Genomic DNA, 25,820 nt, shown 5'->3' with positions numbered 1-25,820 from the left:
ATTTGAGGTTTGGTGAACCACTCAGTCCTTTCATCTCTGTCCTTTGTCACACAAAAGCAGCCACAGACAAAGCATAAACAAACAAATGTGGCATTCTAATAATACTTTATTTACCAAAACATATGACAGGATGTATTTGGTCTCTGGACTGTTTTTCCGACCCTGCTATGAAGTGTTAAGGTGAAGGCATATAAAAGGTAACAGTAGCACACAAGGAGGACACCTCACTCAGTCTGGAAATACAGGCGACGTCTTCTCATAAAATGTGTTGCATAAACTGAATTCTGTATGATGCAGACATGCTAACAGAGTGAAGGGAGATGAAGAAGGAGGGAAGATGACCTCAAGAAGAGGGAACAACATACACAGAGGTCTGATGATCTTTGTGGGGGAACTGCCAGCAACATACTGTGGCAAGAGCATGTTTATAAAGGAGACTTAGGAACTAAAGTCAGAAGAGAAGGAAAGAGATCATGAATGACTTTACAAGTCATATTAAGGCAATGGAGACCCTGGAAGGATCTGAAGTAGAAGAGATATATGGTCATATATGCATTTTAGAAACGCTATTCTAGCTACAAGACAAGATGGGACAGGAGATGGAGCAAAGTAGAAGTGGGGGACCAGCTAGAAATCCAGTGGAGAGATGATGGTGGTCTGGAAGAGGGCAGAGGGAGTGAGAATGGAGAATAGTGGATGATATATACACACATATACGTGTGTGGGTGGGTGGGTGTGTATATATATATTCACACGCATATATACTTGAGATAGAAAGGTATAATGGACAGGAAAGATTTGCACACAAACCAGATGACAGTGGGTAAATGAGAGGGTGGAGTGAGTAAAATACACACCTCTCTAGCTTGGACAACTAAGCGCATGGTAATTCACTCACTGAACAGAGAATATAGGAGAAGCACTTTTTAAAGGTGGAAGATGATGCATAAACTTGGTTTTAGACATGTTAGCTTTGAGGCACATATTAGATACCAAGAGGAGATACTGAGTAAGCAATAGCACATGTGCAGCACTATGCGACTGTTCTCAGGAATCCTAAAGGTAAACTAATACTAACTGACATAACCTGATAAAATATTAACAGATGGCCAATCAGCCTTAGTTGAGGGACTTTAGTGACATGGGTGATCCACTGCCATTGTAATCTACTCCAAATGCTCAAAATCTTCCTCTTATATTGACAAGCTATTGCACTCAGTTCTGCCCCAGGAAGTGAATTAGGATAAATAAAATTCTTCTTCCATTACAAATGTACATTTTTTAAATAGTTGAAGGCAGGAATAATGTCTAAGCCAAGCTTCCTCTTTCCTAGAACAGTAATTCCAAATTCCTCTACCAATTCAGTTGTCCTCGGTAAACAGTGTCAACTTATTAAGTTCCTCTTTAAAAGCAGGAGTCAAGACTAGAGCCAGTAATCTTGGGCTGGCCTAATTAGTGTGTAACAGAATTGATGATAACCTTCCTTGTTTTACACATGACATTTTTGTCAATGTTATCCAAGGTCATGAGCATTTCCTGTCCCATGAGGATGCCAAAGTTAAAAAATGGGAATGTTATGCCTCTTTCTAAACCAAGCTTCTGTTCTCACTCCAGAGTCTCTGAGAAATGTGTTCAAACTGCTCACATCTATAACAGAAACACTTTCTTATGAGATGGTGACAAGTTTCCTAATTACTCCTTCATCAAGTATGATTGCTTCATAGAAAATCTAGTTTCTATAACACCTCTTTATTTATAATCCATTTGCTGAGTACATTTTCAATACCCAGAGCACTACTAGATGTTAAAGGATGAAGAAAAGTCCCCAGAAAGATGGGACTGAGAAGCTACACGCTCATATCAGGTCTTCCTAACAGTCTCATCACTGTGTTTTGAATGGTAGACTTTTCCATGTTATCCTGGATGAAGAGAGTATCTATAAAGCTTTTTCTCCCCAGCCCAATCAATGTATAGCACAAAAAAGACATCAGCTTTTGTTGTTTAAAGTTACTGAGAGTTTGTGTTGTTTGTTACTGCAGCATAAATGCAGTCCAATTTATTAACTCATAACTGGATATGGAAGGAGAGCACTGCTGTAACAAAAACTCTAAAATACATGGCATTAAACAAAAACTACAATGAGCTACCAACGAACAAATGCTGGAAAAGGTGTGGAAAAAATGGAACCTTCCTACACTGTTGGTGGGAATATAAGTTGGTACAGTCACTGTGGAAAATAGTATGGAGGTTCCTCAGAAAACTAAAAATAGAATTACCATGTGACACAGCAATCCTGCTCCTGGGCATATATCTGAACAGAATTCAAAAATATGCATGCAGCCTTAAGTTCATAGCAACACTATTCACAGTAGTGAAGACATAGAAACAACCTAAATGTCCATCCACATAAAGAAGATTTGGTCCATGTATATGATGGAATACTACTCAGCCATTAAAAAGAATGAAATAATGCCATTTGCAGCAGCACGGATGCAACTAGAAGTTATCATAGTAAGTGAAGTAAATCAGAAAGAGAAAAACAAAAACCATATGATCCCACCAAAATGTGGACACAAATGAACCTATCTACGAAAGCGAAACAGAATCATGGACAGACTGGTGAGAGAACAGACTAGTGATTGCCGAGGGGGAGGCGGTTTGTGGAGGGAAGGAGTAGGAGTTAGGGGTTAGCAAACATGAGCTTTTATATACAGAATGGATAAACAAGGGCCTCCTGTATAACACAGAACTATATTCAATATCCTATGATGAACCATAATATTTTTAAAAGAATATATATATATATATTCAATTCAGTTCAGTCGCTCAGTTGTGTCCGACTCTTTGTGATCCCATGAATCGCAGCATGCCAGGCCTCCCTGTCCATCACCAACTCCCAGAGTTCACTCAGACTCACGTCCATCGAGTCAGTGATGCCGTACAGCCATCTCATCCTCTGTCATCCCCTTCTCCTCCTGCCCCCAATCCCTCCCAGCATCACAGTCTTTTCCAATGAGTCAACTCTTCACATGAGGTGGCCAAAGTACTGGAGTTTCAGCTTCAGCATCAGTCCTTCCAAAAAAAACCCAGGGCTGATCTCCTTCAGAATGGACTGGTTGGATCTCCTTGCAGTCCAAGGGACTCTCAAGAGTCTTCTCCAACATCACAGTTCAAAAGCATCAATTCTTCGGCACTCAGCTTTCTTCACAGTCCAACTCTCACATCCATTTGACTACTGGCAAAACCATAGCCTTGACTAGATGGACATTTGTTGACGAAGTAATGTCTCTGCTTTTGAATATGCTATCTAGGCTGGTCATAACTTTTCTTCCAAGGAGTAAGCGTCTTTTAATTTCATGGCTGCACTCACCATCTGCAGTGATTTTGGAGCCCCCCAAAATAAAGTCTGACACTGTTTCCACTGTTTCCCCATCTATTTGCCATGAAGTGATGGGACCAGATACCATGATCCTCATTTTCTGAATGTTGAGCTTTAAGCCAACTTTTTCACTCTCCTCTTTCACTTTCATCAAGAGGATATATATATATATATATATATAACTGAGACACTGTGCTGAACAGCAGAAATTAACACAACACTGCAAATCAACTATACTTCAATAAAAAATATTTTTAATGCATCACATTAGTTTAAGGATGAGATGGTGGCAATGAGAAAGATGTTATTAGAGGCTGGAAGAATCCATAGCGGAGGCTGATGAGTTGTCGTTTGATTTATAGGTCTCTGGAACGAAAGGAGCCACATACAGATCTGACGGAGGGCAAACCATGTGTGTACATATTGTTCACAATAGTGCCTAGGAAGAATAAGTGCTCAATAAATATGAGCTATTGTAATTTTTTGAAAGCTTTACATAGTTGCCACTTGTACCCCCACATCACATCCCCCTGCCCCCCTGATTTCTACTCCTATTCAGACACAACTGTAAAAGTCTAGGAACTCTGAGTGGGTCGTGGTTTTCTATCCATCAGATCTGCATGTGTCTTCTCCTGTTCCAGATACCTGTAAACTAAAGAACAAATTATCAGTCCCCCACCACCACCACCATGGATCCTTCCAGCCTCTAATAGCATCTTCGTCACTGCCCACTATCACCCTTAGACAAACGGCATGTATTTTATTTTGGCCCACAGCTACAGAGAGTAGCCCTGTGCTTGTTCAGATTTACCTCTGTTGATAGAGTTACACAGTGAATTCATTCTGCACGTCTATTTTCTTACCCATAATATGGAAGCCTGTTCAATCCATGGGCAAGAACAGTCCAGAGACATAAGGGAATTATTGCCCCCAGGAGCAATCCTCCTGCTCAAAACTGTCCATAGATTCTCTGCGGCTTGAACCAGATCCAAAGTCCCTGCAGTTTAAATAAGATCCAAACTTATTATCAGATCCTAGAAAAATGTATATAATATGGTCCCTTCCAGTCTTTTCGATCTCAACTCTCATATTCTCCTGTCCACTCATTAAGTTCCAGCTGCAGTGGCCTTCTTGATGTTTTTGAAACACATCAAGCTCATTACTGCCTCAAGACCTCTGTACTTGCTATTACTTGTTCTGGGAATACACTTCCCTTAGCTCTTACATGATTGATCTTTCATCAGTCAGAACTCAGCCCAAATGACATCTTGATTAAAAGAAAGAACAGCTGTAGCCTTATGTTTGTATGGCCCCTTTTCTTCACAGCACGGATTATGACGTGCAACTCTATTAATTCACTTATTAGTTTGCTTGGGCATTTTCAGAAATCTCTACCAGAAGAAACGTTCACATGGGCAGAGACTTCATCTTGTTTGTTCACTGATGTTGCTTCAAAGCCTTGAACACTCCTTGGTACACAATAAATCCTCAAGAAGTATGTATTGAATACAATAACACAACTCTTCAGTTAACAGATAAGAAAATGTAGATCTGAGAGTTTGAGTTACTTTCCCAAAGGTTTACAGAATTTCTTACAGGTGTGCCTGATTCTAAATCCTTTTGCTTCAGCAAGGTACTGTCAAAAATGAAGTGTCAGAAAGCAGGCAGGGCTAGGTGATGAGCAGGTGTTGGATTCTATCATGGAGGCAATCAAAGCCAAAAAGGCATACTGATCACACTTTGCCCCAGGAGCCCTGAATTTTCAATGGAACAAGATACTTGAAAAATCTATTGATCTCCCATTTTTGTTATGCTGTACAGGTGACGAGGATTTGTACTTTTCTACGCACAACGTTGCAACCTCAATTTGTATTTCCACCCAGATTCCCACAACTTTGCAGAATGCACTGCTCTGAGTGCCCACACCTTACCTAATCTAGTGCCACCGTTTATGACAGTTCTGCGTTCCCAGCTCCTTCCAATTCAGAGAAACGTCTCCCCTCCTCTCCGGCTCCCTGCTCAGGAAACCAGCGCGCCCCACCCAGCTGCCCTCTCACTGAACGTCTGACAAGTGCATTGGCCCACAGCCCGCGAAGGGGCGGGGCTTCTGTCTCGGGGGCTCTTCAAAAGGGATCCGAGGTCTGAGCAGTTTCTGAAGCACTAGCCCTCTCCGGGCCTCCTTCCCCAAGCCTGTGCTTTCCTGCCTGCTTTCTTTTTCTTTTCTGGCTCAGCTTGGGAAAGAGGCTTATTCCCGAGGAGGCTCAGGTCTTGCATTTTAATAGCAGTTATGGAAAAACATGAGAATGTTTCCTGGATCTACCAACAGGAACTGGAAGATCCCTTCAAGGAATACCTGAACAACACAGACGACTACCTAGCTTTGCTCTGCGGGCCTCGTCGCAGCCACCTCTTCCTCCCGGTGACTGCGGTGTATGCTCTGATTTTTGTGGTGGGGGTCGTTGGCAATCTCCTGGTGTGCCTGGTGATTCTTCGACACCAGACGATGAAGACCCCCACCAATTACTACCTCTTCAGCTTGGCTGTCTCCGACCTCCTAGTCCTGCTTCTCGGGATGCCCCTGGAGGTCTATGAGATGTGGCGCAACTACCCCTTCCTGTTTGGGCCGGTGGGCTGCTACTTCAAGACGGCCCTCTTCGAGACCGTGTGCTTCGCCTCCATCCTCAGCGTCACCACGGTCAGCGTGGAGCGCTACGTGGCCGTCCTCCACCCGTTCCGGGCCAAACTGAAGAGCACCCGGCGCAGGGCCCTCCGCATCCTCGGCATCGTCTGGGGCCTCTCTGTTCTCTTTTCTGTGCCCAACACCAGCATCCACGGCATCAAGCTCCACTACTTCCCCAACGGGTCCTTCATCCCAGGCTCTGCCACCTGTACAGTCATCAAGCCCATGTGGATCTATAATTTCATTATCCAGGTCACCTCCTTCCTCTTCTACATCCTCCCCATGACGGTCATCAGTGTCCTCTACTACCTCATGGGGCTCAAGGTGAGTATCCAGACTGGCTGCAGTCCTTAAGGTGGCGTTCCTTCTGTTTTCTCTGACTCAAAGTTCAGAGAAACACTTAGAACTGGAGAAATTCAGAACTGGAAGGAACCTTAGAGAAAAACAGGGTGAACTCAGAGGGGAAATTCAGAAGCTAACAGACTGGCTTTCAGTTGGACAGACAGTAACCACAGCTATAAATCATTTTCCTTAACTCACTTTTCATCATTCTTCCCTCTGTAACTGTGGTTCTCAAACCTAGGTATTCCTACAAACCACCTTGAAACTTTACTATGGGAACTGATGTGTGGGTCCCTTCCTACAGAGAAGTCTGATTTAGTAGGTCTGGGATAGAGCTTCATTTTAAATAGCACAAGGCAGCCACCCCTGGAGAGACTGTTTCATACCCTGTGGTCTCTTTCCTGCCCTCACCTGCTTTGCCTGCACTGAAATTTTCCTCTGCACCTACTTGGTCTGAATATAAAATAAACTATCCCTGTGTAGTTTATCGGAGAAGGCAATGGCACCCCACTCCAGTACTCTTGCCTGGAAAATCCTATGGACACAGGAGCCTGACTGAGCGACTTCGCTTTCACTTTTCACTTCCATGCATTGGAGAAGGAAATGGCAGCCCACTCCAGTGTTCTTGCCTGGAGAATCCCAGGGACAGGGGGAGCCTGGTGGGCTGCTGTCTATGGGGTCGCACAGAGTCGGACATGACTGAAGTGACTTAGCAGCAGCAGTGTAGTTTATACTCCAAGACAGATATACAGTTTTAAAGTCAGATACTTCCTTGTGGTGGTTGCTTTGATCCTTTCGTAGAAATATCAGATTAAAATGCAAAAATATGGCCTGAGTGAAATCAACTGGACAAGTGGAGTTTGAAGGACAAAGAGGTAAACAGAGTGCCTAAAATAGATTAGAAGACAGTGTGAATAAGATATAGCTGGAATTAATAGAATATTATTACTTAGTTTGCAACATTTTATAATTAGGGTTTACCTTCATGTGCTCATGATGATAAACTTATTTCTTTTTTTTTTTTCTTTTTTTCTGGATCTAAATTATCTGAAACTGTTGTCTTGTTTTTAATGAAAGGAGAAGTGAGTCTGTATGATTCCTTTCCTGGTATATTCTGCATCAAAAATCACAGAGAGGAAAACTAAACATGACAGTTTTATACCCATTTAAGGAGGTAGTTATGTAGGAAATAGTCATGAGACCATTTAGACTCCGAGTTATGAAGCTCACATATAAGATGCCTTTAGGTAATGTCACACAATTCTCTCCTGGAATTAGATTTTGTATTTATAAAATGAGAAGTTTACATCAGATCTTATGTATTAGCACTCCTGATCACTCTAACAGTCTGTGGTTCCTTAAGAAAAGGAAAAGGAAATCTTTGAGTGGGAGCAATGTGAGTTACAAATGAAAGGAAAACAAAACAGGCATCACATTCACATCCTATGTTGTAAGATGGCTCTGGTACCATGTATTATGTGGTAATTAATATACTCCCATCTCAGTGCATCTCTGAGAAAGTTGTATGTCAAAAATGAGTGTCCCACAGGTGGTCCTTTCGAATGAATACTGTGCCTAAAGTGAATGGCAAAGTCGAAGGTGGAAGAACAGATTTTTCAGTACACAGGAGTAAATCTAATCAGGCAGAGAACTTTGCCAGTCTCCTCCTGGTGGACTGGCCCCTGTAATTCCAGAGACATGTGCCAAACCAGACTAGCTCACAGTCACCATGTCTTTAGCAAGCCCTGTGCATCGCACTGTGGGGAAAGGACTTCTGCATGATTCCATGAGCCCTATGAGAAATGTCCACCCCAAATGTACCAATACAATCTCTACTAACAGTGAACCATCACTTGTCTCAGGTTAAATTGGAGGAACTATCTAACTCTGAATAGGAAACACATGTTTCCCTTTCCAAACAATTACTTGAAGTGTCGCTTTGTTGTGATGTCATGAGTCTACTGCTCCCTGGTTATCAGGAGCTATGTGATAGATAACAGCTGAGAAACCACCCCAGTCTGCTTTGTGTATACAGTGCAACTTACAGCATCCTATTCTCAGGAAGGATGAGGTGTTACCCAGAGGACACTGGAAAGGAACTATATGCTTAGAATGTCTCTTCTATAGGAATTTAAAGATTTCTAGACTGGGAGTCAAAAGTAGACCCTAATCTGTGGCATTGATCTCAAGACCTTTGCACCTTTTGCTGTTTTTTTTTTGTTTTTTGTTTTTTTGTTTGTTTGTTTGTTTTTGCCGGAAACATCCCTACTGCCCACCACCACAATCCTTTTTGCCTTTCTAACTCTCACATATCCTTTAAGTCATACTTTATTCACACTTACTCCGGGAAGTTCTCCCTGATTCCCTAACTGCCTGGTTCCCCTGTAGATGCTCATGATTCCTAGCAATTTCCCATCATTGCATTTATCACAATTTATAATTCTATATTTGTGGGTTCCTTAACTTCCTCTCCAACTAGACTGTAAGATCAGTGAATGAGTGAATGAGCCAAAATTATTTCCTTTATTGTTGGACTTCACCTTCTCTACCTTCAAAATAGGAGACATGGAAATGTTCTCTCAGAGGGCTTTTTTGATCTGAAAGATTTTAAAGAGATTTGTTCAACTCTGATGAGTACTGATTCTCATGGCAAATCTAAAGATATGACTGAATCTGGACAAATGCCTTCAGAAGGCAGAAAACCAAGACTGATGAAATCCCAGGAGCAAAAGAGAAGGAAGGGAGCCATATGAGGGCTCAAAATTGACCACTCAGAGATTCTTCATCATTCCAGGACTCAAGTCTCCAATGAGCTGCTCTCTATGGTTCTAACATGATGGAGATGGAAAATAGCCAATCCCAGGGCAAGTCCCTCCCCATCTCCTGCATGCAACATTAATGCTTGAACTGAAGACGATGTATTACGAATAGGAGCAGAATTCAGCGAGGGCAAACAGAATTGGACTGTTGGTTTTTTTTTTTTTTTTTTTAATTAACAGATTTTGTTCAGATTGTGGAGATACTTACACAAAAGCTATAATTATAACTTGGTATTCTAAAGTTGGACTTCCCTGGTGGCTCAGATGGTAAAGTGTCTGCCTACAATGCAGGAGACCCGGGTTCAATCCCTGGGTCTGGAAGATCTCCTGGAGAAGGAAATGGCACCCCACTCTGGTACTCTTGCCTGGAAAATCCCATGGACAGAAGAGCCTGGTAGGCTACAGTCCATGGGGTCGCAAAGAGTCAGACACAACTGAGCGACTTAAGGTTATATAAATGAACTCACAAACTATATAAATGAATCACTGGTAAAATGATTTTAATCAATATAAACAACTGATCGGGATTATCTGATTGATAATCAACCCCATGTCTCCCTTCACCTTTTATCATACATAGCTAAAAGGAGTGGAGCAGCAAGACTTCTGAACTTCCTACAGAGTGATGACAATTTTCCTCTCCTCTTTTTGTAACCTCACTTTTAAAATAAATGTTTAGGGTTGGGTGGGAATAATCAATAGGTAAATATATACTTTGTTAAACATCTGAAGGGAAATGAAATTATTCAACAAGAAATAATGCAGCATTTAGGAGAGGATGTGGAGAAAAAGGAACCCTCTTACACTGTTGGTGGGAATGCAAACTAGTACAGCCACTATGGAGAACAGTGTGGAGATTCCTTAAAAAACTGCAAATAGAACTACCTTATGACCCAGCAATCCCACTGCTGGGCATACACACCTAGGAAACCAGAATTGAAAGAGACACATGTACCCCAATGTTCATCGCAGCACTGTTTATAATAGCCAGGACATGGAAGCAACCTAGATGCCCATCAGCAGATGAATGGATAAGAAAGCTGTGGTACATATACACAATGGAGTATTACTCAGCCGTTAAAAAGAATACATTTGAATCAGTTCTAATGAGGTGGATGAAACTGGAGCCGATTATACAGAGTGAAGTAAGCCAGAAAAAAAAACACCAATACAGTATACTAACACATATATATGGAATTTAGAAAGATGGTAACAATAACCCTGTGTGCAAGACAGCAAAAGAGACACAGATGTACAGAACAGTCTTTTGGACTCTGTGGGAGAGGGAGAAGGTGGGATGATTTGGGAGAATGGCATTGAAACATGTATAATATCATATATGAAACAAATCGCCAGTCCAGGTTCGATGCATGATACTGGATGCTTGGGGCTGGTGCCCTGGGATGACCCAGAGGGATGGTACGGAGAGGGAGGAGGGAGGGGGGTTCAGGATGGCGAACACATGTATACCTGTGGCGGATTCATGTTGATGTATGGCAAAACCAATACAATATTGTAAAGTAATTAGCCTCCAATTAAAATAAATAATTTTAATTTATTATTTTTATTTTATTAAAAAAAGAAATAATGCAGCATTTAATATTGGCTAAACAAATTGTTTGGATTCTATTCTGCTATGTTAACCCCTTCAAATTCTGTTGAAACCATGTAACACATATAAAAATTCTGTTTCTTACTCTTCTTCTAGTTGAATAGTTGTGTCACTGTAACCTAAGAAAGCCAAAATGTAAGTAATGATTAATACACACATGAATTTTCTTTTCAGTGCAAACTACACTGAAAAAGAAGCCTATTCCTAAAAGGATTGTGCGAGCCATTTGCCAGCTGTTTGATTTAAGGAAACTGTTCTCTGGAGTAGAAAAATTTCTAATGAGAACTGTTGAATGCACCCAGAGAAGTGACTAATAGATCTTAATAATCTTTCATTGCTCTTGATTATAGACTGGAATCAAATAATGGAATAACTATCTTGTAATAAGGACAAATGTTTTAAATGGTATGAAATAATCAGAAACTTTAGTAGATTTAATTGAAGGTGAGTTAGAAAGATTAGTTTGATTTATTGCTCTAACCTTAAGCACAAGTGTTTCTCTTCTCAGTGTATCTGGATCCTTATTTGTGTCAACACAAGTACAGCTTGTGGGTGAGTGGTACCATGAGAATTTCTAGAAGGGACTCCATAATACAGATGAGTGGGCCCACAGCTATAAATAAATATTTCATGAAAATTTATTATGCCTTTTGAGGAGACTCAGGACAATAATCAGAATCACAATATATGATTTTTGTTTTTCTTTGGGCCACACCACATGGCTTTCAGGATCTCAGTTCCCTGACCAGGGATTGAACCCTGGCCACAGCAGTGAAACCCCAAGAATCCTAACCACGAGGCCATCAGGGAACTCCCAGAATCACAATACATAATTTACTGAATATCATGTGCCAGCCAGTGAGTTAAGAACTCTATCTGCATTGTTTTCTTTTACTCTGATATTCCTGGGAAGCCCTTATTCTTATATAAATAACATCTTATCATCTTTAGTTCCTTCTCATTTATTTCTAATAATTTCACAATCAGTTCAGTTCAGTTCAGTCACTCAGTCGTGTCCGACTCTGCGACCCCATGAATCACAGGACGCCAGGCCTCCCTGTCCATCTCCGACTCCTGGAGTTCACCCAAACTCATGTTCATCAAGTCAGTGATGCCATCCAGCCATCTCATCCTCTGTCATCCCTTTCTCCTCCTGCCCTCAACCCTTCCCAGCATCAGAGTCTTTTCCAATGAGTCAACTCTTCGCATCAGGTGGCCAAAGTATTGGAGTTTCAGCTTTAGCATCAGTCCTTCCAATGAACACCCAGGACTGATCTCCTTTAGAATGGACTGGTTGGATCTCCTTGCAGTCCAAGGGACTCTCAAGAGTCTTCTCCAACACCACAGGTCAAAAGCATCAATTCTTTGGCACTCAGCTTTCTTCACAGTACAACTCTCACATCCATACGTGACCACTGGAAAAACCATAGCCTTGACCAGATGGACCTTTGTTGGCAAAGTAATGTCTCTGCTTTTTAATATGCTATCTAGGTTGGTCATAACTTTCCTTCCAAGGAGTAATCATCTTTTAATTTCATGGCTGCAATCACCATCTGCAGTGATTTTGGAGCCCAGAAAATTAAAGTCAGCCACTGTTTCCACTGTTTCCCCATCTATTCCCCATGATGTGATGGGACCAGATGTCATGATCTTAGTTTTCTGAATGTTGAGCTTTAAACCAACTCTTTCACCCTCCTCTTTCACTTTTATCAAGAGGCTTTTTGGTTCCTCTTCACTTTCTTCCATAAGGGTGGGGTTATCTGCATATCTGAAGTTATTGATATTTCTCCCGGCAATCTTGATTCCAGCTTGTGCTTCTTCCAGCCCAGCATTTCTCATGATGTATTCTGCATATAAGTTAAATAAGCAGGGTGACAATATACAGCCTTGACATACTCCTTTTGCTATTTGGAACCAGTCTGTTGTTCCATGTCCAGTTCTAACTGTTGCTTCCTAACCTGCATACAGGTTTCTCAAGAGGCAGGTCAGGTGGTCTGGTATTCCCATCTCTTTCAGAATTTTCCAGTTTATTGTGATCCACACAGTCAAAGGCTTTGGCATAGTCAATAAAGCAGAAATAGATGTTTTTCTGGAACTCTCTTGCTTTTTCCATGATCCAGCTGATATTGGCAATTTGATCTCTGATTCCTCTGCCTTTTCTAATTCCCTCTATTTCTTTCCAAGTTCTAGATAACTACCGCTAAGTAGCTTCAGTCATGTCAGACTCTGTGCGACCCCATGGACAGCAGCCCACCAGGCTCCCCCATCCCTGGGATTCTCCAGGCAAGAACACTGGAGTGGGTTGCCATTTCCTTCTCCAATGCATGAAAGTGAAAATTGAAAGTGAAGTCGCTCAGTCATGTCTGACTCCTAGTGACCCCATGGACTGAAGCCTTCCAGGCTCCTCTGTCCATGGGATTTGCCAGGCAAGAGTACTAGAGCGGGGTGCCATTGCCTTCTCCGTGTAGATGACTGCAAAGGGTCAAATCTCATGGAACCTTAGTCCCCTACTTTCTGAAGACACAGGAATATGTAGAGAACACCAGTATATTCAAGATGGCCAGGTTTATTAATCATCCACGCAGATACTTCAGGGCAGTGCAGCATGGAGAGCTACCTGACTTCAAGGAGCATATCGGTCTTTTAGGAAGACAGGATATTGATTTGTTGAACTTTGGAGGCAACTTTTAATGATCCTTTCTTCCAAGTCCCATTTAATTTTAAATACCTTCTCTAAAATATTTTGTAAAAACACCATCTAGCCCAGGAAGATCACTGATTCTTAAAGAAATCTAAGTCTGTTCCATTGTTGCACAGACCACACTAATTTTTTCCTAGCTGGAACTGAAATGTCTCCTTATAACTCAATCAATTGATCCTAATCTACACAGGTTATAAAACAGGTAGAATTTTCCTCCCACTGAAGGCCTCCCTCAGTTTGTCAGGACTTTCCACACTGAGAAGAGGAAACTCCAAGTCAATCTGACTAAATACAAGATGGAGCATAGACCCGAAACATCTAGAGGGAGAGCTGGCTCTTAGGGAAGATTAATCTAGTAAGACACACAGTGACAGCAAGGATCTCGCTTTATTTCTGTTTCTTTGCTCTTCTGTCTGTGGTGTTGGTTTCAACCTCGAAATCTGCATAACAGTCCATTGGTGGCTCCAAGCACATCGCTCATGGTGAGGAGGAAAAAAACAAACAAGCAAACAACTCTCCCTGGCAGTTCCAATAAAAGAGGAATGAAACTTTCATTCCTAAAAGTAGAAGGAAGTATCTGAAATCTCACTGGTTTCATTCATCCAACCACTCTGACTGAAGGATGACAGCTAAATTATATAGGGATATAGTAGTTCTGGGATTTCCCTGGTGGCTCAGCGGTAAAGAACCTGTCTACCAATATGGGAGACATGGGTTCTATCCCTGGAGAAATGGTCACCCAATTCAGTATTCTTGCTGGGAAATCCCACGGACAGAGGTGCCTGGCAGGCTACAGTCTATGGGGTCACAAAAGAGTCTAACATAACTGAGCAACTAAACAACAACAGCAAAAACAAATGTGTATCTGGAGATGGGATCATTCAGATCCAAATGAATGACTGTGAACTGGAGAATGAATAAATTCCCTAAAGGAAAATCAGGCAGGAGAAGGGAGAGTAAGCGCTATACTATCTTCTAGATATTTGATAGTAGTTTATTATGAGTCCTTAAAGCTTCTTTTATCTGGCTGAACATCCCCACAAACTTGAAATACATAAAGAGAAAAAAAATTCACAACTAGATGAATGATGTAAACCGTCGGTGCTATTGAAGTTCACAGGAAGAAGGTGATAATTGTCTACAGTTGCCACAAAAGTCTCCCAGGGGTAGGTGGCACTTAACTGGGTGAGAGAGGCTGTATGTACAGGAAATGTTAATATTTGAAATTATCAGATGCTACTTTACAGATCACCGTATCTGCCAGTAAGGAGAAGTTATTTTAACATCTAAACTCAGAAACGTATGAACCTTTATGGATAGTATTTGTAAAACAGAGTTTTCCAAATTGTGCTTCTCAAGATGGTACCAGGTATTCCACTGAAAAGGGTTGGGAAGGGTATTGTTTAGTCTAAGAAGCACTATCCCCTGAGAGGACAGGAGATGTGGGATGATGAAGGTGGAGGTGGAGGAAAGATGATACACTGTCTCCCGTGAATGAGTTATACCCATTAGCATTTTGAGCCTCAAAGAAGATCCACAATAAAGACTATAAAGATCATAAAGCAGAAATAATACCCGTCTTTGTTTTCTACTGCCTATCCATCTCATAACAGAGGGATTTCATTCTAATAGATGTCTAATAATTATATAATAAATGAATGAATGAATGGAAAAGCCTAACTTTTTAACTTTAGGAATTTTTTTCATGGAATGTCTATTAATAAGCTACAAAACAACGGTTTTACAGAATAGCATAGGTTAAATGAAAGTGAAAGCGTTAGTCACTCAGTCTTGCCCGACTCTTAAAGATCCCATGGACTGTAGTCCACCAGGCTTCTCTGTCCATATAATTCTCCAGATAAGAATACTGGAGTGGGTTACCATTCTCTTCTCCAGGGGATCTTCCCGACCCAGGGATTAAACCCAGGTCACCTGCATTGTAGGCAGATTCTTTACCATCTGAGCCACCAGAGAAGCCTATAGGACAAATGGTTGCCTGTAACTTGGCCCCATCTATACAGCTGAGTTAGGTGACCTGAGTCCAATTCCACCTCCAACTTATTGTTAAACATTTAGCTAATTCTTACATTTCTCTGGGGCTTCCCTGGTAGCTCAGCTGGTAAAGAATCCACCTGCAATGCAGGAGACCCCAATTCGATTTCTTGGTCAGGAAGATCCTCTAGAGAGGGAAGGGATAGGCTGCCCACTCCAGTATTCTTGGGCTGCCCTGGTGAGTCAGACAGTAAAGAATCCACCTGCAATGCAAGAGACCTGGGTTCCATCCCTGGATGGAAAATCCCCTGGAGAAGGAATAGGCTACCCACTACAGTATTTTGGCCTGGAGAATTCCTTGGACAGAGAAGCCTGGCAGGCTACAGTCCATGGGGTTGTAAAGAGTCGGACATGACTGAGTGACTTTCACTTTCACTTTACATTTCTCTTAGTGTTTTTTTTTTTTTAAACTTGCACAATGAGTGTTAGACTCACACTTCTTAGATCTTAATAGGAGGAAAAACTGTTTCCCTTCCTTTATATCTCTTTGCATTTCCCTTGCAGCTGAAGAAAGACCAACACCTTGAGGCAGATAAAGTGACTGCAAATATTCAAAGACCATCGAGAAAATCAGTCACTAAAATGCTGTGTGAGTCCTCTATTTTGTAATTGTTTGTTTGTTAAGGGAAAGCAGTTATATTTGGTATGATTAAGTATTGCTGGTATCAGATCAAAATTCTCTTCAAGCAAAATATCACGTCCTGTTCTTCCATGGCTTCCTCAAGCATCTAGGGCCTGCCTATTTTGTTCTGTTTCAAAGACCTCAGAACAACACACTAAACTGTATCCATTATAATACACTCTGTTCAGTTTTTGGTAAATCATATCCACTCTCAGAGTCTTCAAGTATCTGTTTTCCCTTTTAAAATGAGCAGGTGGTTCTTAACCTATTTTGTATTATGAGTTTCTTTAAAAGTATTATGGAAACAGTGAATTTTCCATTCAGAAAATACATAAATGAGCATCCATCAAATGTTTGATAGTCCATTTCAGAGGATCAAAAAACCCTCTGATATCAAGCTTGGACTTCATGAAATCTTTTATTTCCAGAATAAGAACAGCTAGTTAAGAATATTCTAAGCAGTCATTCCTCCTATGACATTGAATGATCTTATATAAACAGTACACTCTTTTGTATAGATAAGATTTTAAAACAAAATCCAGGCATTGATCCACACTCTCCCAAAAGAATGTTATAAAAATATAAGATCCAGCACTAGTCTAACAAGATACGGATCAGTTAGAGAAAGGAATTTTGTGATATACTTTCCAACTCAAAATGTGAGATTTAGAAGAAAAAAAAAATCTTCCAGGATAATATGCATATGAAACATTCACTACAACTATGTGATATATTTGAACAACAACAACAAAACCTGTGAGGTCACTAAAATATGTCTTTCAGCTCTACTAATCATCTTCTTGGAAATTTTTTACCACCTGTTAGCACCTGACCTTCCCTACCAAGCAATCTAGTCCCTTCAGTATTTCTTTCCCTTCCTTTTTGAACATAATCTTTCACTAAGAGACTTGAAGTGTACTCACATTAAAGTTACAATGATAAAATACACTGTGAACCCTTTGCCTTCTGCAAGCAGAGGGTGTAATTTTAACAGGAATTATAAATTTTAACTAGAGGAAATTGTAGACAGTAGTAAGCAGATTAGGGACATTTTATTCAAGGGTAAATTCAGAAGAATCTTCCAAACAGTCCTGAAACCACATAAAGCAGGCAGACAACTTACTCTGAGTATGTTTAGTGCCAATGGGAAACATATGTACTGTTTACTATGAAACACATAAATGTGCTCATGAGTTCAGAGAACTGTAAAGTGATCACCAAAGTACCCATCATCCAGCTTTAAAAGTTATCAGTGCATAGCTAATCTTGCTTCCTCTACATCTCTATCTCTCCTTTAGCCCCTACAAGATTATTTTGAAGTAGATCTCAAAAGAAAAGGAAGGAAAAGTATTTTACAACTCCAGGAGAGAAGAAAAAACATACATATTTATATTCGTGCAGATTAAATGCCCTATAGAGAAACTCTGGTAGCACCAATCTCTGTCTGGGGAACTGAAAATAAGAAACTAGAAGGTACAACTTCCTGTGAATCTGTAATGATTTAAAAATAAAAAGTAAAAACAAACATAAAGCAACTGGAAGGAATTCTGTACCCTAGTAATTTATAATAGATACATCCCCATTCCAGTCCAGAGATGCTTGTAGTATGATCATGGTTGTTCAGTCTTTCCCTTCTCCCTGACTTCTTGCAGAATTTTAAATGATTAAAATTATAAAAGCTTCTATTTTTTCTAGAATAACAATATAAATTCATACTGCACTTCATAGTTTATTAATCTACAACTTCAAAGAACACGGACTTGCTTGAGCACAGTCGTTTTACTTATATATCCAGTTTATGTGGTTACAACAGTCTACTGGCAATAATTTATGTTCCACAGTAGAATGTTTTCAGGACTTTGAATACATTCAATACTATTTTAATACCTTAAAGGAAACTTACATTATATAAGAAACCTTGTACGACCATTTGGGAAACTGATTCTCAATCCTATAAAATTCATTCTTATGTTTACATAGTCTGTGTAGAAATTCTGTAGGATCTAGTGACCTTTAGGAAGTATAACTTAACAAAGATGAAGGGTAAATGCTAGCAGGAACTCAGAGGGAGTTGTATACCTCTTCTTGCTCTGACTGCCTCCTACTCTCCCCTTCATCCTCGTTTTCCAGTTGTCTTGGTCTTAGTGTTTGCTATCTGCTGGGCCCCATTCCACATTGATCGGCTATTCTTCAGCTTTGTGGACGAGTGGACTGAACCGCTGGCTGCTGTGTTCAATCTCATCCATGTGGTGTCAGGTAAAAGTGTAGATCCTTTGGGTGCATCACAAGTGTTCAGGTAGTTGCAGCTTTTTCATCTTGCTTACAGCAAGTAGGTTCTATCTGTATATACCAATTTATCATGGAGATTTGCCATGCATATATATATATACATATAATGAAGACATTTGATTTTTATTGTATTTAAATATTAAATATTTAAATATTATTAGGTATTAAATATTGATTAAGTAGGTTACTGGCTCAAAATAAATAGACCATATTACTACTTTAGACACTATTTATGAAAACCCTCAACTCGAAACATGATGATCACAGCAAGAAAATGGTCTAAGAAATGATTGCTTTGGTTTTTCTGCCAATGGCCATGGGAGTTAATTGGTTCTTTTTATTAAACAACCATGTCCCTGAAACCCGGTATTGTCTTCAGCAAGTGTTACATCCTCCTGAAAGCCAGCCAGAGGACATTCATGGAGCATCAAGTTCTGCTTTTAGGCCACTTTAATGCTGGTCATTAAGGACATCACAGACTATGGTGGAGTGTGGTGGAAAGGTTGCTGAATCAGAGGGCCTGGATTTGCACCTCAGTACCCTTGAGTGACTCATTGGAAAAGACTCTGATGCTGGGAGGGATTGGGGGCAGGAGGAGAAGGGGATGACAGAGGATGAGATGGCTGGATGGCATCACTGACTTGATGGACGTGAGTCTGAGTGAACTCCGGGAGTTGGTGATGAACAGGGAGGCCTGGCATGCTGCAATTCATGGGGTCGCAGAGAGTCGGACACAACTGAGCAACTGAACTGAACTGACCTTTAATATTCTTAGCTATAAGCAAAACATGGATTCCTTCTTTTCCCAAGTTTCCTCAACTATAATATGGCAATAATGCCTGTTCTCTACACACCACAGGCTGATGCATGCTAACTCACTTCAGTCATGTCTGACTCTTTGCGACCCCATGGACTGTAGCCTCTCAGGCTCCTCTGTCCATGGAATCTTCCAGGTAAGAAAACCAGAGTGGGTTGGCATTTCCTACTCCAGGGGATCTTCCTGATCTAGGGATGGAACTGCATCTCTCACATTTCCTGCATTGACAGGTGGGTTCTTAACCACTAGCGCCACCTGGAAAGCCCACAGGCTGACGGTGAGAAGCCAATAAAATAATAGCTATTAAAGAACTTTTTAAACTATAGTATATCTTTCTATGACTATGACAAATTTGTAAAGTAAACATTATCATCAACATTTTATTGTTAAAGAAACAGTTCTACAAAGAAATGACTTGTCCAAAGATAATGGGCAAATAGTAAAGTTAAGATTCAGGCTTGAGTCACCTAACTTCAAGTTCAGGGTTCTTTCCTCTCAAATGGAGCAAAGGACGGCCCTCCAAGTCTTTCGTTCTCAGTTAGTGTAACTGTTAGCCTTACGTTCAGACCGCTTTTATCCCTCTACCTCTGCTTGTCACTGGCTGGTTCCACAAGCTCTTTATCAAAGACAAAGACATCATTATGGAGGAAAGATAAGAGAAATTTGTAAAAATTAAAGTCCAGATATGCACAGAGCAATAACATTCATATGTATACTGAATACCATATATATTATCTGTTTTCTATCACCATTTTTTTTCTTTTTATTCAGCAGGGCTTGTGTACAGTTTATACCTGGACATTAGGACCTTCTTCTGTGTTAAACTATTTATTATTCTGGACAATATCTCAAAAATGTTTATAGCTCTGATCTTTGTGGTTTGTCTGAGAAATGGAAGTGTTTAAGTAATATACACATACTCTACATATATAATAGATAACTAATAAAGACCCACTGTGTAGCACAGTCTTCTTGGTCCTGCCTCAGGGCCTTTGCTCATCTTGATACCTGGTATGTTCTTTCCCTCAGTTCAGTTCATTCGCTCAGTCGTGTACGACTGTTTGCGACCCCATGAATCGCAGCACACCAGGCCTCCCTGTCCATCACCAACTCCCGGAGTTCACCCAAACTCGTGTCCATCGAGTCGGTGATGCCATCCAGCCATCTCATCCTCTGTCGTCCCCTTCTTCTCCCGCCCCAATCCCTCCCAGCATCAGAGTCTTTTCCAATGAGTCAACTCTTCACATGAGATGGCCAAAGTATTGGAGTTTCAGCTTTAGCATCAGTCCTTCCAATGAACACCCAGGACTGATCTCCTTTAGAATGGACTGGATGGATCTCCTTACAGTCCAAGGGACTCTCAAGAATCTTCTCCAATACCTCAGTTCAAAAGCATCAATTCTTCGGCACTCAGCTTTCTTCACAGTCCAACTTTCACATCCATACATGACCACTGGAAAAACCATAGCCTTGACTAGACAGACCTTTGTTGGCAAAGTAATGTCTCTGCTTTTGAATATGCTACCTAGGTTGGTCAATAAAATGAAATAAAATGAGATATGGTAATAAATGAAACATGTGTATCAACCAAGAAAATGGCAGTGTGTAAGGCATTTGGTGGAGAAAACAAATGGAAAACAATACAAGAATTCATTAGGGTTGGAAATAAGGTGGGAAGAGCCATCAAGGGGAAGGAATTGGCAGGAAAAGGACACTGGGGAATGCTTCTTTGAAGAGCTATTTGGCATCATAAGGAGTCTTAACAGAGATTATGCCTTGACTGATTTACTATTCCTCCATTACTTGCAGTTTCAAATGATAGATTGAAGCATAAGATAAAAACATCTCTTTCCTCTGATACTTAAGCATCTCACGTTAATGTTATGGGAACATGTTCTTTAATTAAACAAGTGGGGATCAAAGGAAGTTGCTAAACATCTCAGAGAGATCCCATGCCAGCTTAAATTTTTCCAAGACTCTTTAATCTCTCTAGGTTTGATTCCTAAAGTACACAGGTGGTAGATCTGTTCAGAGTATTTTGTATTCTCAATTAGAGTCTTGTATATATCATCACTTCCAAAAGAGGCAATCAAAGGGACGTGAGACCTTTATTAAATATTTATGCTTCTCCATGTGGTGCCTCCCCCTCAGTTTTTCCTCAGCCTATCTCTTAATCCTCTGCATTCCAGGTGTCTTCTTCTACCTGAGCTCAGCAGTCAACCCCATTATTTACAACCTCCTCTCTCACCGCTTCCAAGCAGCATTCCGGACCGTGATCCCTCCTTCCTGCCAACAGCAGCACTCCCATAACCACTCACCGGGGCCATCTGTGCAGCGGAACATCTTCCTGACAGAATGTCACCTTGTGGAGCTGACTGAAGATGCAGGTTCCCAGTTCCCTTGTCAGCTGTCTATCCTCAGCTCGCACCTTCCCACAGCCCTCTGTACTGGACAGGCACCCAGAAAGGAACTCTCAAAGAGTTGACATCCCTGTGTGGTTCTGTACTCTGGAGGGGTAGGGTGATGTCCCATAATTTATGCCTTCTTATAGGATATTAAGGAGATAAAATGACTCTTGGAACTTACATATCCAATCCAAGGTTTTTCCCCAAAGAATGTGAAAATTGCTACTTAAATCTTGATTTAAAACCCAAAACCTCTTGATTTTTAGTTAGCTTTCCACTGTCTTAACTGCTTCATGTCCTTCACTAGTTCATGAAAAGGGCATGACTAACAAGTCACAGCACCTATACATTGAGTCATTCTCATAATTGGGAATGACTTGTCTTGCTATTCACACTCTGAGTCAGGCTGTCATGCTTGCAACCAGTGGTCGCTATGAGCCACAAAGGGAGACATGGGAATGCTGTTAATGTGATTTGAGGGGCCCGTGCCAGTTCTTCCACAGCAATCTGTCTACCCTGCTTCCTACCGTTCAATTACCATGTGATTCCTTGGAGTCCTGAAGCCTTTGACTTAAAGAGTCCTGATAGCATAAGCATGCTCTTCAGAATTATTATTCCCACCATTCTATCAATGATCCCCAAGTCACTATCAGTCATTCCTCACCAGGGATGAAATCAGATACAAGTTCCCCTTGGAGAAGAATGGGAAGAAAGAGATTATGGTGGAAGGTCCAAAGAGTCAACCTACACTACTTACTTGTCTTCATCACTTGGTCTAGACCTGGATTTCTATTAACTTGTGTCATAAATAGATGTATGTCTACTGTCTCATAAAAAGAACAGGTCAAGTGATAGCTACTGGTCTCAAACTCACGGCTTTTCCTACTCAATCCTTCATTGCCTCTATAGCCCTCGTCACTCCTAGAGTGGCCGCCAGTGCATCGTCACAACTACTATGCATTTCTACTCAAGTTCAATTACTTGCTGTGTAATTTGTTTGCTTACAGAATCCTCTCTATACCTCCAGTCTTCATCAGATGTGATCCTACCCATTCTTCAATATCTAGCTCATTGTGGTGCCTCTTCCATGAAGCCTTGCTTGATTTATTCAAATAGGAGTAAAATCTGACTTTTCTATCAGTTTATGTATCTTAAGCTTTTCCTTCAGCCTGCTTTGTATTTCCATGATTTATATTCTTGCTTTACTAGAATGTAAATTTGTCAAAGACATTAAGTATCTTGTGTTCCTTTTTGCTGTTACTGGAGTCCTGACAATATATCAGTCACAATAAATATGTAGTAAATAAGTTGACCTCACATTCCAACATACTGAGCCAAGAAATGGCTCCACAGGAAACCACGGTAAAGAGCTCAAAGACCAAGATTCTATTTCTGACAGGGACATCTGACCTTCAGTTGGCCATTTAATCAGCTGTGATTATAATGGCATGCCTGCTGTGTCTGCAGTGTGAGAAGACTCTTCTCTGCCCCAGGCCATACTGATGCTGAAACATGCAAGCTCCAGCTTTAGTCTGAATTTTCCCCAAGTTGAAGGACCATTCTACTAATAAATGAGGATACTGGTCTCTGACATTATTTTCTAACTGAACACTCATCTTCAAAGCAATTCAATATATTTTTAAAATCTCTTAGCTAATTATAAGCCAACTTTAATGAATCTGAATTCTTAGTGATGGTTTATGTTGGTGAGCAAAAATTCTCTGGACATTTAGGGATTAAATTGAAAAGACTCAACAAAAGAAAAACCTCAAAAAATGGACAATTGAGTTTCTTTCTTGACTTTTGAAGGTCTAGCTCAATTACTGTCTTTAACATCAACTCCAAAAGAAACAATACTAAAACTGAAGCCAGTAATCTGGTTGCTTGATTAAAACTTTAGTCTCTTTTTTAAAATCCTCATTTTCCTTTCTTCTCTTAAAGATGTAAAAATAAAAAAATGCTTATTAATTCTTTCATTCAACAAATTTTCAGAACCCATTAGGTAATGTGCATTGTGGCATCACCTGAGCTTTAAATTATTTATCTAGTAGAAGAAATGATTATTTTTGAAAATCATCACACAATTGTTTAAATCTAATTGTGAAGTGTGCCACAAAATCCAAATATAAGCACTGTGGGACTATATATAAAAAAACAGTGTTTGATCAAGTCAGAGAGCAATAGGTTTAACTAAGCGTAAGGCTAAAAAAGGAGGGAAAAGTGTTAAGGTTTTGTCGATAGAGACACACAGACATATGCACATACATACATACAGGAAGCTTATATTTCCTATAATACAAGGAATATTTCCTTCAATGAAAGTTGAAGTCCTAGAGTTACCTTATATAATAGTTGGCACAAAATTAGTAGAATAAAGGGAGAAACTAAAATTGTTCAGTGTTACTCAATAGTGCACGTCATCATCTCTTGAGTTCCTTGTGATCCCTGAATTTTAGGATAATGATAGAAGAGGCCAGATAGTAAACACAATTAACAAAGTATTGGCAATTCAACTCTACTGCAATGACATAGTGATTTTTGAGCTCTCTAGTGATTTACAAACTTAGTGAACAGAAGCAAAGATATTCCGAATGTTGCTTGCCAAATTAGTTTGGCCCAAAGAGATAGCAGTGATTATTAACCTGAGACCCATGGAAAAGTTTCAGGAGGTATAAGAATCCCCTAAAAATCACAGTCATAATTCTTAGAGTGTACTCTTTTTCCTTGTAGAGAAAATTTATAGCTTTGATTTGCTCTTCAATGTAGTCTATGACTTAAATGATTATAATCACTGTTCTAAAGGGTCCTTAACAGTCTTACATAAAGCTTCTCTCTTAATGGATGAGTTGCAGTTGAATGAAGGTACTGCAGGATAATTAACAAGTATCATTATTCCAACATAATTGTCCAGTATGTAAGAATTAGCTATTTGTGTGTTGGCTTGAAATTGCTTATAGAAGTTTATTATTACCTATTTAAAATTTTGAGAGGAAGCTGTCAAAGGATGGGTAGCTTGACATCAGCCACAGTGGAAATATTTATGCCATAGAAACTGGCCAACACTGCTCATCAAAGACCTGGCTTATCAGCACATCATTATCAATATGCTGGCAATCCTCCATCTTGCTACAATATATGTGATTTGTTTGTAGAACAGATCCCCAATTGCACTGCTCTTATTACAGACTGATTAAAGTTGCAGTTAACTCACTGAAAAAAAAAAAAGTCAATGGACCAGATTTTGACCAAAGAGGTAAGAGATAAAAATAAGCTAAAGCATACTAATTATGACATGAAAGACTCATCAGCGTTTTATAATTAACATAGAGTGGAAGAATTACCCTTGGATGATATCCATTAAAATTAGTGCAGAAAAAAGCAACAGATCACATTTTCTTCCCTATACATCTGTTTTTAAATGCCCTACAGGATTCATTGCAAAAAGATGCAAAATTTCTACATTCTCTCTCCTTGGCTTGAGACCTCATTTTTTAAATATGTGGAAAGTGCAAGCCAAGCAAAAGTTCAGTTCATCTAAACAATCTATTTTCCTCTCTTTTTATCCTTTTAAATCATTAAACCATATTTAGACTCTACATTAGATATGCATATGTTATACTTTGGAAATATTTTCCAGGTTATGTCAATGTTTGAAAGTTTTAACTAACCTAGCCTAGAAATTGTTGCATACAGCCAAATTACACATGAGAAATATACACACTGTGAAAAAATGTACATATGAATTTAGTAGGCTAAAATGTTTAGATTGAGCTGGTTAAAATAAAATAAAAAGCCCATTCTAAAGGAAAAGCACTTCATTCATTTCTAATACATGAAATTACTTGTATATTAAGAACCCCATGTTAATGCATAGATAAGAACATATTGTTAGTAAAAAAAATATTTTGAAACTAGATCTTAATGGAGTTTGGGTAAATATTGCTTATTTGAATATTATAGTAACATATAGCGTATCATAATTTCATACTTCCCTTTATAAACACTGAAAAGTTTAATACTGACCCTAACTTAATACCAATTCTTTAACAATAGAAAGTGACATAAGTTTTACTTCATAACATTCATCTGTACTCTTATTTCA

General features: G+C 40.0%; 1 protein-coding gene across 1 annotated transcript; it reads left to right on the top strand.

The window, feature by feature from the left end:
* The first annotated feature begins 5,504 nt into the window (after positions 1 to 5,504).
* Positions 5,505 to 25,522, top strand: NMUR2 (neuromedin U receptor 2). Its single transcript, XM_004008998.6, has 4 exons — positions 5,505 to 6,383; positions 16,090 to 16,174; positions 18,338 to 18,463; positions 21,503 to 25,522. Exons 1-4 carry the CDS (start codon positions 5,667 to 5,669, stop codon positions 21,796 to 21,798), a joined length of 1,224 nt encoding a protein of 407 aa, XP_004009047.1. The 5' UTR covers positions 5,505 to 5,666; the 3' UTR covers positions 21,799 to 25,522.
* Positions 25,523 to 25,820: the final 298 nt, after the last annotated feature.

Source organism: Ovis aries, chromosome 5 (assembly GCF_016772045.2).
Source record: "Ovis aries strain OAR_USU_Benz2616 breed Rambouillet chromosome 5, ARS-UI_Ramb_v3.0, whole genome shotgun sequence".
In the NCBI taxonomy this organism is placed as follows: Eukaryota; Metazoa; Chordata; class Mammalia; order Artiodactyla; family Bovidae; genus Ovis; species Ovis aries.
The sequence above is the reverse complement of the archived record's forward strand: the minus strand, read 5'-3'. Positions and strand labels throughout refer to the sequence as shown.